We start from the raw sequence: 12,997 nt of genomic DNA, 5'->3' as shown, positions 1-12,997 counted from the left end.
AGTCTAATATCTAGACTGAAGAAAAATGCGGCATGCCAAAATAGCCCAAAGGGCAACTGCAAGACTGCAAGACTCAAGTACAAATATAATATCGGCATGGCACAACAGCCCAATTGTCACACTGTCATTAGTGATCATAATATCATATACAATGTACATGTGTCATGTATCATGAGACTCATGATAAGTAAACTAAATTAAAGATCATCATCATGATCTAAGGCTGCTCTAGTTGCTTCTGAAGTGCCAGCCTCATCATCATGTGTACCATGAATTGTTGCATCTCCCTCAACATCAGCATGTGTCTCCTCTTTTTGCCGCATCTCCCACTTTGTGAATGGATCGGGCTTTGTTGTCATACTGTCACATAACATCCTCAAATTAGCACTAACGAATACTAGATCGTTTGCCCTCTCCACACCAAGACGGTTCCTCTTCTTTGAAGGAATTTGAGCGTATGTACTCCACAATTGCTTCAAATAAGAGAATCTAACTGATTGACTCAAAATATGGATGGCTAGTTGTTGCAACTCAGGATCATCCGAACCACAGTCCTCCCACCACAAAGCTGCCCCAATCTTATAGTGATCCTCTTGTGCATCCCCACAACCAAAAGAACCTCGAAAGATCCTATAACATGAAAGTTGATCTTTGATCTTTCGTCTAGTGCCATGATTAGGCACTAGACAAGACAATATAAGTCTCCATGCATCCATAACCTTAGTGTCATTCTCCTGACCCTTGAACTCAGGATCCACAACAAATGCAACTGCATGCATGGGTGAGCTATAAGAGTTCCACCTTGTCACAATTAAATGGCGTATCTCCTCATACGCCTTATCATTTGGTGCCAACTCTTGCAACTTTTCATTTAACCTATCCATAGCCTCATATATCTTGCCAATGCAAGGTCGCATAGCATCCATAATCCTCAATAAATGCATAATAGGTGATACCATAGCATTTATCGGCTTTACATCACCTCAAAAAGTGGAGTTATTTGCTTTCTCCAAGCATAAGTTACTTGTAGAAGTATCTACCAATGTTGATGAGGTAAACTCATCACTAAGAAATAACTGCCTCAAGGCACCACTGCATTCTCATAATCTGCCTAGCATCAAGAAGTTAAAGGCAAATCTGGTATCAGAGTATTTTAAAAGTGTCTTCTTCGACCGCAAAGAGAAGTGATGGCAAAGAAACTAGTGATTCAAAACAAAGCTAACCATTTGAGCTCTTTGCTCTATGACAGGTGCAATCCATGACAGGTTACCAATATCCTTTAGTAGGTTGTTCAAGCAATGAGCCATACAATATGAAACTGTGATATGCGGATAATATTCCTGGATAATAGCACCTGCTGTCCTATTTGCGGGCTCTCCATTTGCAACAAATCCCACAACATGCTCTGGGCCAATAAGTTCAATACCTGTAACCCAATCTACTGCAAGTACATCTGCTGACTTTCTTGTCCTCGATGCATCATGTGAAGATATAAAATACATTTCGCTACAAGAATAAGCAACTATACCATGAATGGATTGCTTGCATGTATCACTCCAACCATTAGCAATCAAGGAAACTCCATTTTTAGTCCACGGGCTCTTTCTAGTCACTGCTGCTTGCTCAACAAGGTGCTTTTCCTTGTCGAGAAAAGTGGTGCGTAAGGTCTCTAATGATGGAGGTACATACGAAGGGCCATACTCACCAATCTTCTTAGACATCAATTTAAAATACTTTGACCTGGCCGCACGAAATTGAATGTGGTCATGATAAAAAAAGCATGCCATTGATGTATCCACCTCTTCCTTCTACTTGGGATGCTAACTAGCATCAAGTGTACTCTATCTACATGCAACATGTGGCGTTGTTGATGCCATGGCCGATGCAATGCCTACAGTAGGTGTGGAGGTAGTACTTCTTGATATTGACCCTGTTCTAGATACATCTGAAGGGGATGGTGTCACAAAAGTTGCAGGGTCAATTGCAACATGTTGTGGTCTAGATGCAAGATAAGCTTGTTGACTTGCTATACGGTCACAAAGCTCCCTTTGCTTCTCCAAGGTCACATTCCGACAAAACTGTACCTCTAAATTTGGCTCATGTAAGAGATGAGCTCGGACTTGATCATGCATAAAACAGAACAAGTGGCAATTGGTATTCTATATTCTAATATTTAAGTAACTTTGAAAAAATAAAATCAATAAAAATTCAAAATACAAATGCTTGGCTCGATGGATTACCTTGTTTGCTCCACTAGTTCGCTTGTATGGGCAAAGCTTGCAAGTCCATGGTCGAGATCCTCCACCACTCAATGGGCGGTCAGCATTTACTTCTTCCCACCATGACTAATCATTGGACCTTCTTCCTCAACCACCAGCCCAACGAGTGGGGTAGGAAGATGAAGCCATTTCAAGCTGAAAATTGAATTAAAAATGGCTTGAGAGAAGTAAAAGTCTCGAGAGAAGGGAGAAGGCTCAAGAGTCAATAGTCGAGAGAGAAGGGAAATGGAGAGAAGGGAGAAGAAGAAGAGAAGAGGAGAAGAATGGAGAACTTGGAACAAGGAGAAGAAGGAAGAATGTCCAAGGAAGAAGGAAGAAGAGAAGGGAGAAGTGAAGAGAAGGAAAAAGAAAGAAGAGAAGGGAGAAGGAAGAAGAAAGAAGAGAGGTTGGAGGCGGGAGGAGACGGGGAGACTGGCGGCTGGCCACTGACGGGGCAACAGGGAACAGGCGTAGGGGCGTTGTGTGGATTGGTCACGGGGACGGGGACAGGCAGACGATCTTGGGCGGGAGCAGTAGGTAGGAGAGAAGCTAGCGAAACACGCAGTCGTAGATGATCGGGCGGGAGTGGCGGTCGACTAAAGGTAAGTGGGTGCTACGTGGCGTTCCCTGTCTCGTTTCAGATAGGAAACGTTCCACCAATTCGCAACGCGTCTCATGACGGCTTTGTGTCGGGGATGGTGATTCCGCGTGCTGGCAGGCCGTCCTGGCCATTTCTTGTTTTCTATGGGTGTAGCCATGCAAGTCAAGCTGACCACATCTTTCAACACAAGCTCTTGACCATTGTCTAAAGATAAGTGTACTGTGCCAATCCCATCAATGCTGCAAGCATGGTTATTTCCAAATACACCTTTCCATAATTGCTTGCATTGAACATAGCAAAACACTCCAAGCAAGGAGTTACATGGAAAGAGGCACCAGAGTCTACAATCCAAGTTTGAGTGACACCGTCATTAACTGACAAGAGTGCATCAATCAATCAGCCTTGGTAATGTGCATATCTTGCATGTGACATACAAGTGCATCATAATCAACTGCACATAATACATCAGCCTCTATATCTGAAAGCTCCTCTATGACCACACTAGAGACCACATTGGCCATTTCTTTGCCTTTGGTTGTCTCCAATGCATGTCTTTTCTTCCTTCTTCTTTTTCTCTCTTGCATTCTTCTTTCTCTCTTGTTCCTTCTTGTAATACGTGCAATTAGGTTTCGTGTGGCCCTTCCGATCACAATGATAGCAAGTAATGTCACTCTTATCCTTTCCTTTGCTCTTGCTCCTGTTTTTGTGTCCTGCATTTGCATTTTTCTTTTCATCCCTTCCTCTTACATTGTAAGCTGAGTTGCTGCCTTCTCCACTAGACATACATCTAATTTCTTCGTTCAAGATAGAACCCCTCACCCCATCATATGAGAGATTGGGGTTATTGTTGAGTGAAACCACCAAGATCTCCCAAGAGTCAGGCAATGTCATGATAAAAAAGATCGCCCTCAACTTATCATCAAAGTCCAAATTTGCATCTTTGAGTTGATTTAAAATCCTTGTAAATGCACTGAAGTGCTCAACTGTAGGCTTTGACTCATCTAGTCGCATATTCACCAACTTGAGCATTAAATGTACCTGATTAACAGGTGTGGTGGTCTCATAAGTAGTTTTAGCTTCTCCCATATTGCATAATGTGTATCTAAACTCTTAATGTCCATCAGAATGTCACTAGTGGCACCCATCTTTATGTAAGCCACACCCTTTTTATTCACTTTGGTCCAATCTGCATCAGACATTAGTGCGGGTTTATCTTCCTGCAAAGCATCCTCACAATCCTTTAGGAACAAAATGTCTTGCATACTGTCTTTCCAAAGGTTAAAGCCATGACCATCAAACCGTTTGATTTCCATCAAACTCTTGATGTTCGAACTGGAAGAGATTGCAGCCGTTTTATCACGAACACAAGAGTAAATGCACTAAATTGCAGAAGCCCAAGCTGAACCAACAAAATACACAGTTGTTTTTCTCAACTAGAAGTAAATCTTTGCTGTTTGTACATAAACCACCCACCACATGGGCAAAAATGTAGAAATTTATCAAATTTTGCGCAAATCCCCAAAATTTCAAGTCCAAAATTGCATAAATGTCAGCCAATTTGACCTAGTTGAGCAAAACTTTGCCAATACATGAAAAACCATAAATTTCTAGGACCCAATGTCAGGAAATTTTACTCAAAAGAGTAAAATTCCGACAAATTTGGCAAAATCCCTAATTTAATTGAGGTTACCGCTCGCAATGTCTGCAATTTCTGACTCGAAAATCACTGATAGGCATGAACGATGTCAAATTTGGGAAAAGCCCCAAATTTTTGGCTCGAATCTTCACAGATTTGAGATCTGTGTATGGCGTGTGAACACCTACCAAGGCAAGTAATTGAAAAAGTAAGGGAATTTTTGATTTTTAGAAAATTGATGGGGGGTCGCTGACCGTTGCGTTACTGATGCGATTGGCGTCTGCCACTAGTTCCGTTCACCGATCAGTCGTCGCCTGCCTGCTTCTTGCTACGCCCAGTTGCCCACTTGCTAGTGGTGCTGTAGCCGTCGCCCACCTGCTAGTCGTATTTGATTGGTCCACGACACAAAAACACGACTGGTCCACAACATGAAAAACAACTGAATGCCCAGTCGCCCTCTTGCTAGTTGCATTCGATTGGTCCACGACATGAAAACACGAGTGGTCCATGACACGTCAGTTGTGCCTTGGTCCTCGGAGGCGTGTAGAACCTTGGGCTCTGATACGAGTTGTTGAGCGAAGAGCACATCTGAGAGAGATGGGAGTCGAGCAGGATTTGAGCGTGAGAGTGTGACGGCTGGAGATTGTGAGCAGAGTGAAAGTACGGATCGATAAGAGTGTACCAACAATGTGTTGGTACACAAAGAATAAAATGTATTTATACTTAGGCCATGTAAAGGGTGCATTCACATGTACAATGTGTATGTACTATGCACGGGGGGTTAAAACCGAGCCTTTATCCCAACACATTGTCCAAGATCAGTAGGTAAATTTGTATTTTCAGATTTGCATTAATTGTTTGTTGTTGTAATTAAGTTGTAATCAGGGATTTACCACCCATCCATGGAAGGAAGGCTGGTTACAATGATTATGAAAGTACAATCCCTAAGGTACTAAGTACCGCATACATTGATGGATATTCACACAAGAAAAAAACCCTTCTCTAATTAGAAGCTAAAAAGTGCTCAGGATAACGGAGCCTTCACACTAGAACTATGGAGAAACACAATAAGTGTAACCAAAAAACCGCCCCCCCTTCCCTAGGCGAGTGAATGATGTGAAGGCATATAGGGAATAGGTAGATCAATCCCTAGATGGTATCAAGCCTAGAGCCTTGCGAAAGGCTTCAAACTTCTCTCTAGAGAGAGCTTTTGTAAACACAATTACCAAGTTGTCTTGTATAGAGACATAAACCAAGTCAATCTCCCTTGCATGGAGCCTCTCTCTAATGATAATGCACCTCAATGTGCTTAGTGTAAGCTGTCAAATGTCTCTTTCGCTATCTTAAAGGCACCCAAACATTGGGCCTTTTCTGTACCACCACTTGTAGTATGCCTTTAAAGGTAGAAGAGCAAAAGCACCCAAGTTTTTCTGCATAAATATGAGAAATTGCAGAAATTCAGAATTACTTACAGCCAATGATCAATGTCAGCGGATAAATCTTGAGATTTCACTGCCAATTGGAGTCGGTTTCAGCAAAAGCCCCAATTTTTTGATGGAAATTTGAGAAATTGGGCAACTCGGTCGAAAACCCCCAAATGTCTTGGCATGGAGTGCGAGAAATTTAAATTTCTTTGAACTTTGAGATGAGACAGGGAAGATAGATGAGAAATTGCACAAATTTCCAAAAAGCCCTAAATTCTAAAATTAGGGTTTGTGAGTTTTTTTGCACAATTGAAAGTGGCAAAGATGGACTAGAAATTGCACAAAATTTTAAAAACCCCCAAATTCAAAAATTAGGGTTTTTGCAATTTTTTTTTCAAACCTGCAAAAAATGGCAAGGACGGTTGAGGTGAGAGAGGTTGTATGTGCAATGCTGCATGCAAGATTGCGTATGAGATTGCATGCAGGTTAAAAACAATAGTAGTTGCTCCTCCAAAAGAACAACTCCTCTTCCAAAATAGTAGCTCCTCTTCCTTTGTTAGCTGAGTGGACTTAATGCGAGTGACACCGGCGGAGTAGTGGTGAGATGGAACCCACGTGTCTAGCTCTAGTACCAATTGTTGGAGAGAGAGAGAGAGAGAGAGAGAGAGAGAGAGAGAGAGAGAGAGAAAACACAAGACAATGAACAAGTGTGGTGTCCACACTCAAAAGATGCAAGTACTAAATGATATAATGAAAGTACAATAAGTACCAATTGTTGGAGAGAGAGAGAGAGAGAGAGAGAGAGAGAGAGAGAGAGAGAGAGAGAGAGAGAAAACACAAGACAATGAACAAGTGTGGTGTCCACACTCAAAAGATGCAAGTACTAAATGATATAATGAAAGTACAATAAGTCTTAAGTTGGTTAGACCTATCTCTTACTCAATTTGAGTTAAACTAACTCTAAAAGTAGTGACACAACTTACTAGCTTAGTTGAGTCTACATGTTAAGACATCGGGCACTGCCCATAATTGACCAATTCTAACACTAGACAACAAGGCCAATGCATTTTTGAGAGGATAGAATCCATAAATAATGAAAATAAATTGGAGGAAGTATATGTCCATCATTGCATAACCCATAAAATAATATCTTAGCAATCCCCTTGTAGATGGTGCCATAAATGCTTGTCTAAGCTGCTGAAAATTGGCCATTAGCTTGCCATGTGGAAAAATGAAATGCACTCCACCCCAAATAGTCTGAACAGAGTTAGGAACTAACCGATCGAGCTGCAAACTTAAGTGGACATGCATTAAAGGTTGTTGAAGCGTCTGTGTTTTTAGTAGACTTTAACGAAGCTTACAACCAAGAGATGATCAGCATGAATACAAAAAATTCTAATAGAGATGACCAAGAAGGTGCTTTAGCTTTGATATCATTTTTGGGTTGGGTGCAAAGCTCACATAGCGAGCACACATGTGCGTGCGTGTGCGTGGGTTTGTGTGTGTACACACATGCAGACATAGTGTACATGCATGTGTATGTATATATACACGCATGCATATATAGGAACATGATGAGTGCAACGTGTTTTTGGTTAGATTAGTTTTTCACTAGTAGGAAGCCTTGGAACTAAGCTTGTTCCTATCTTGGCAAGCCTTTGTGATTGCATCTATCATGAGGACATATTTTTGCTAGCCTCACTTAATATGTGGATTCATTATTAATCACATGTTTAAGTAAATGTTGAACATGTGAGGTGCAACAAAGGTTAGTGCAAATTAATGAGCCCAGGACCCGAGGGAATCAACGGATGTCAAAAGGAAAAAGTTGTAGTTAGTTATGTCACACAGATACTAGGCAGTACTTGGTGCCAATTATTGGCCTAAGTCATTTATTTGGCCAATTAGTTGGTAAAACTAGAGATGTGGTGTTTAATGGTACTTAACACTGATTTGATGGTTGAAAATGACACAAGGACACTTGGGACATGAAGTAAACTAGCCAATTTAATTATTGGCTGGTTAGACTATTTTTTTGGGTACCGAAATAATCATTAGATTTATTTTCAGTAATTTTAGACTGAAAATTAATATAAGAATGTGGATAATGTGGAAATTCATTTGAAAATGCTGCCACTCCTTAAAGTTTCCAAAGGGAGGCTAGGAAAAAAAGGGGAAGGCTAGGAGAGCAAAAAGGAAGGTTTTGAGAGAGAGAATCATTCATTGTTGCTGCAAACACATCGTGAGGAGCTAATGCAGCCATCGTGAGCTGAATTTCAGCCAATACTAGCAGGTATTTGCAGGTTTGGAGCAGTAGATAGCTGCACGAGACCCTAGGCAGTTGGGTGACAGCCCTAAGCTGAAGGCATTAGCAGATTTTGGGTCTCCAAGTGCAAGCGACATTTATTGCTTTTGGGACAAGGCAACACTTGCATTTGACTGATTTTCAGTCGTTTCTCATGACAAAACTCTGAATTTTCTCTCTCAGCACTTTGTTTCATTTCCCAGCGATTTCACAGCCTTGCTTCGAAGATCTTAGACTTGAATTATTTAAGGCTAAAGGTGTTTTTCAACTGAAATCAGGTGGAGGACTAGCCAGCCATCAAATTTGGGACATTTCCACTTTTCTCGAAGTGGGTGAAAGCCAATTGATTGCCCGAATCAAGGGGAAAATCAGATTGAAGACTTGTTGGTCACTTTGGACAGCAAGGGAAGTTTGGATTGTGAAGGGGATTGGGAGAATTTCATTGTAAATCAACTTCTATTTCAATAAATCTAAAGAAATACTGAAAGGGGTGCTAGTTTTAGGGCCAACCAGGTGTCCATTGTCCAAAGATTAGTAGGTAAATTTGTATTTTCAGTTTTGTGATGAATGCTTAGTGCTGTAATTAAGTTGTAATGAGGGAGTTACCACCTATCCACTGAAGGCAGGCTGGTTTCAGGATCACCCTGTTTTTGGTTTTTCTTAGGTTCACTCTTTTCTATGGTCAAAGCATCTGTTCTTTTCCCACTAGTGTGGGCTCTACATCTGGTACAAACAATAAGACTAGCTGCTAAGGTGTTTCTGAGAAGATAGAATTCATAAATAATGAAAATAAACTGCAGGAAGTATACGTCCATCATTGCATAACCCATAACATAACAATCTTAGTAACCCTTCCTGCAGCTGGTGCCATAAATGCCTGTCTGACCTGCTGAAAACTGGCTGCCAGCTTGCCACATGGCAAAAACGAAATGCACTCCACCTCAGACAGCATCAACACAGCTAGGAACTAAGTGATCAAGCTGGAAACTTAAATGGACATGCAACAAAGGCTGTCAAAGCTTCTGTGTCTTTATTAGACTTTGATGAAGCTCACAACTAGGAGATGACCAGCATGAATACAAGAATGCTAATAGAGATAACTAGGAAGGTGCTTCAGCTCTGATACCAGTCTTGGGTTGGGGTTTGGGTGCAAAGCTCACATAGCGCACATGGACACGCTTGTGTGTACGTGTGTGGGCATGGGCGTGTGTGTGGACACGTGTGTGCCTACACACACACACACACACACACACACACACACATGTATGTATGTATGTATGTATGTACACACATGCGCATAGAGTGCCCACACATGCATATATATATATATATGGATGTATGTATGTATGTATGTATGTATGTACACACATGCGCACACCCACGCGGGTGCACGCGCGCATAGAGTGCCCACACATGCATGTGTACATATACATGTATATGTATATGTAAGTGTATAGATGCACATGCACAAGCACACACATATTGATAGTTGAGTGAACGTACAGTTCATCTCTAAGGTACAAAAGTACCCTTGCTTAAGAGGGCAATCACATGGGAAAATACCCTTTCCAACACAAAGATAAAGAGTGCTCAAGTGTAAGAGACCACTCACACTAGAATGAGCTAGAGGAATATGATGAGTGCAACATGTCTCTGGTTAGATTAGTTTGTCATCATTAGAATGCCTTGAAACTAAGCTTTGTTCCTATCTTGGCAGGCTTTTGTGATTCCTTCATCTTGTTTTTGGCTATTCTTACGTTCTCTTTTCTCTATGGTGAAAGCATATGTTCTTTTTCCACTAGTGTGGATTCTGCATCTGGTCCAGACAATAGGGCTAAGGTATTTCTGAGAAGATAGAATTCATAAAGAATGAAAATAAACTGCAGGTAGTATATGGCCACCATCTTTTGTTTCCCTGTTCTGTTTGTGACTTGCAAGGGTATTGTTTTAATCAGAATCATGGATGGTTCTGTCGAAAAAGCTTTTGTGTACAAAGTCATGAGCTCAATTTTTTGCACAAGAACATTATGCTCTTGTCATTTGTCCATTTACTCTACAATGTCCTATTCTGAGTCTCCTCTTTCTCATATTTGCAGAACAGTTCCTGTTAAGACTCACCCTTTAAAGCTCGCTGAGGTTTCCACAGCTCTGAAGGAGTCCATTGGTTACACATTGGAATCAAGGCCTTCTCAGATTGATCACAAAGAGGCTGGTCAAGGTGTTTTTTTGGCTGGGAATGTTCGACCTGGCACAGTTGTGTCATTTTATCCTGGCATTATCTACTCTCCATCACAGTATCGGTACATGCCTGGTTACCCAAGAATGGATATCAATAACTCCTATTTGGTGTCTAGATACGATGGACTGATCATAGATGGAAAACCGTGGGGTTTTGGTGGAGATTCTCGTGAAATATGGGATGGTACAGAAACTAACGTGCAGGTTGAATGTGCCAAAGACAAAACGGGGAAATTATGGAGCACTCTTTGTGGGGCCAAACAAACCCTAGGTGCTCGGAAAGGAGCAATACTGGAGCGACGAAATCCCCTTGCCTTAGCACATATTGTAAATCATCCAGTTCAAGGGCAGCAGCCAAATGTGATGCTGTGCCCGTATGATTTTGTTTTCAAGGAACCAAATATCAGGGCATATATTCCCAATGTAAATTTTGATGATCATGAAGAGAAAATGAGGAGAAGTGGTATCATTTGGGTGTATGACAAGAGGCAGTATGATTCAGAGGACTCAGTGCAAGATAATGGCGAGTTCTCTGTTATTCGCACTCTAGTTCTGGTGGCTACAAAAGAGATATGTAATGAGGAACTTTTCCTGAACTACAGATTAAGTAACCATCAGAAGTGGCCTGCCTGGTACCAACCTGTTGATTCAGAAGAAGATAAAAGGCGATGGAATTAAGCTTTATAGCAAGGTTTGCATTCTCATTAGCATTAAAGTCATTATGTTACTTCTCAAGATGTGAGATCTTTTCTATAGTTGCGAAGAACAGTTTTGATATTATACAACCAGGGAGCTTTTATCAAATTTTCACAAATCTCGTAGTTTTGGTAGGGCCATGAAAAATTTGATTGGAGCTTATATCTTTGGTTGGGTTGGATTTTCCACTGTACTTGTATTGTCAAGGTATGTTTATCATTACACATTGCATATCTGCACTTTTTAGGGTGTTTTCAGGAGTATTCTCTGTAAGCCTGTTGTCACTTTAAGCATTTTATGGTGAAATATCTTCCCTTAATGCATTATAAGAGGGTAGATGGTGAATGATTAGGGCTGTGTGCTGCCCTTATTTTCTACACAAAAAATTAATCACAACGACAATGAGTACATAGGCTATAACGAGTGCTTCATTTGTGATACTATTTTAAGGTGATCAGTGCAATTTCAAGAAGTTTTATTGGTAATGCTAAAATATTCTTAGAGTCTTCTAGACTTCTTGTTTTGTGCATTATCATGTTTTCAGTACATAATTTGCAGATGGCACGACAAAGTCAGACATGTACGAATGTGGTTTCTGAGTTGTTTGAGTTTGGGTGTGCAGTTTTGAGGTGGGGTAGGGTTGTGTGGAGGTAAATGAAAGCCGTGAGAATCTGTCAGCTTATTCATTCTCATGGAATGCTGGGCAAGTAGTTGTCTCCTAAGCTCCTTTGATGGTGCCACGTCCACTTCAGGTCCTCATAGAGGCCGCATGTGGACATGAGGCCAAAAGCTGAGCAGCACAATAATTTATATAATGGAGCGAATGAAAATTAAATGGAATATTACTAATGTATGCATTCAGGATGAGAGCTATTAGACAACAAGCTTGCAAGTTCTTGCTCAGTATGTCTATGCAGAGAAAAGGTTGAAAGAAATGTCATACAACTATATCACTGACTTCTCTAGACTGTTTTATAGGCAAATATGCGTAAGATACAATTGTTTTGCTAGCTGCATGATTATTGCCTTGTCCGTGACAGGCTGGAGGCGGTGAAGGACTGCTTCTCAAGACCTGTGCTTCAGCACTGCTGCTACACTGAGTACTGATAGATCCAATTTTTAAGTGAATCACTACAAGCAGCAGCTTTTCATGTGCTATTTAGTTGAGACAAAAGTAGGAGAATGATCAGTTCATGTAAATTGCTACAAGGAGTTTCAAAGGATCGCAAGCCATCAAGGTTATCTAATGAGCTCTATAGAAGTCTCTATGAAGCTATGGGTGGGAGCTATTGATAGCTTTCTTGAGGATCAGGTGATATAACCTGTGTGGCTTACAGGACAAGTAGATTGTAGCAGGCTTACATGGTGATGTCTCACCATGAGTTCATGGAGCTGATGTGAATCAGCATAGCTATGGCGGCTTTTGAAGTTTGATGCAATGCAGTAGTGATGATATAGAAGTCCTGATGGGTGGGATGAACCTTAACTATGTGGAAGGAATGATGTCTGATGTAGCATGGTGTGTTGTTTGGGTATGGCAGCTGAAACGCAGGCTGAACTCTACTGCTTATAGCATAAGGTGATTTGAAGGCAGACCTTCAACTTACATAGTAGCATGATATGAAAGGAGGCTTGGCAGCCTCTTTGGATATGCATAGTTATGAGAGGGGTTACTTGGATGACTTCTAGTTGTGATGAACAGGTTGTTGGGACGAGTGCGCAATGGGAATGCAAGTCAGAAGTGAAGTAGCAGCAGTGTTGAGTGTGAGAGTGAGAATCCCAAGATGAGTGTACCAGCTCGTCACGGTACACAGAATAAGATGTATTTATATGTTAGGG

General features: G+C 41.1%; 1 protein-coding gene across 1 annotated transcript in view; it reads left to right on the top strand.

Annotated features, from left to right (window-relative positions):
- The window catches only part of LOC148032613 (uncharacterized), a 40,444-nt gene extending 29,064 nt beyond the window's left edge, over positions 1–11,380 (top strand). Inside the window, exon 4 of the mRNA XM_087683232.1 lies at positions 10,326–11,380. Coding sequence (XP_087539358.1) covers positions 10,326–11,140 — 815 coding nt within the window. The 3' untranslated portion in view covers positions 11,141–11,380. The remainder of the gene's footprint in view (positions 1–10,325) is intronic.
- The last annotated feature ends 1,617 nt before the right edge of the window (positions 11,381–12,997 follow it).

This window comes from Lygodium microphyllum, chromosome 8, assembly GCF_053477565.2.
Source record: "Lygodium microphyllum isolate KBCC chromosome 8, Lygodium_microphyllum_v1.1.10, whole genome shotgun sequence".
Lineage (NCBI taxonomy): Eukaryota > Viridiplantae > Streptophyta > Polypodiopsida > Schizaeales > Lygodiaceae > Lygodium > Lygodium microphyllum.
Note: the sequence above shows the minus strand (reverse complement) of the source record. Positions and strands in the feature narration are given on the sequence as shown.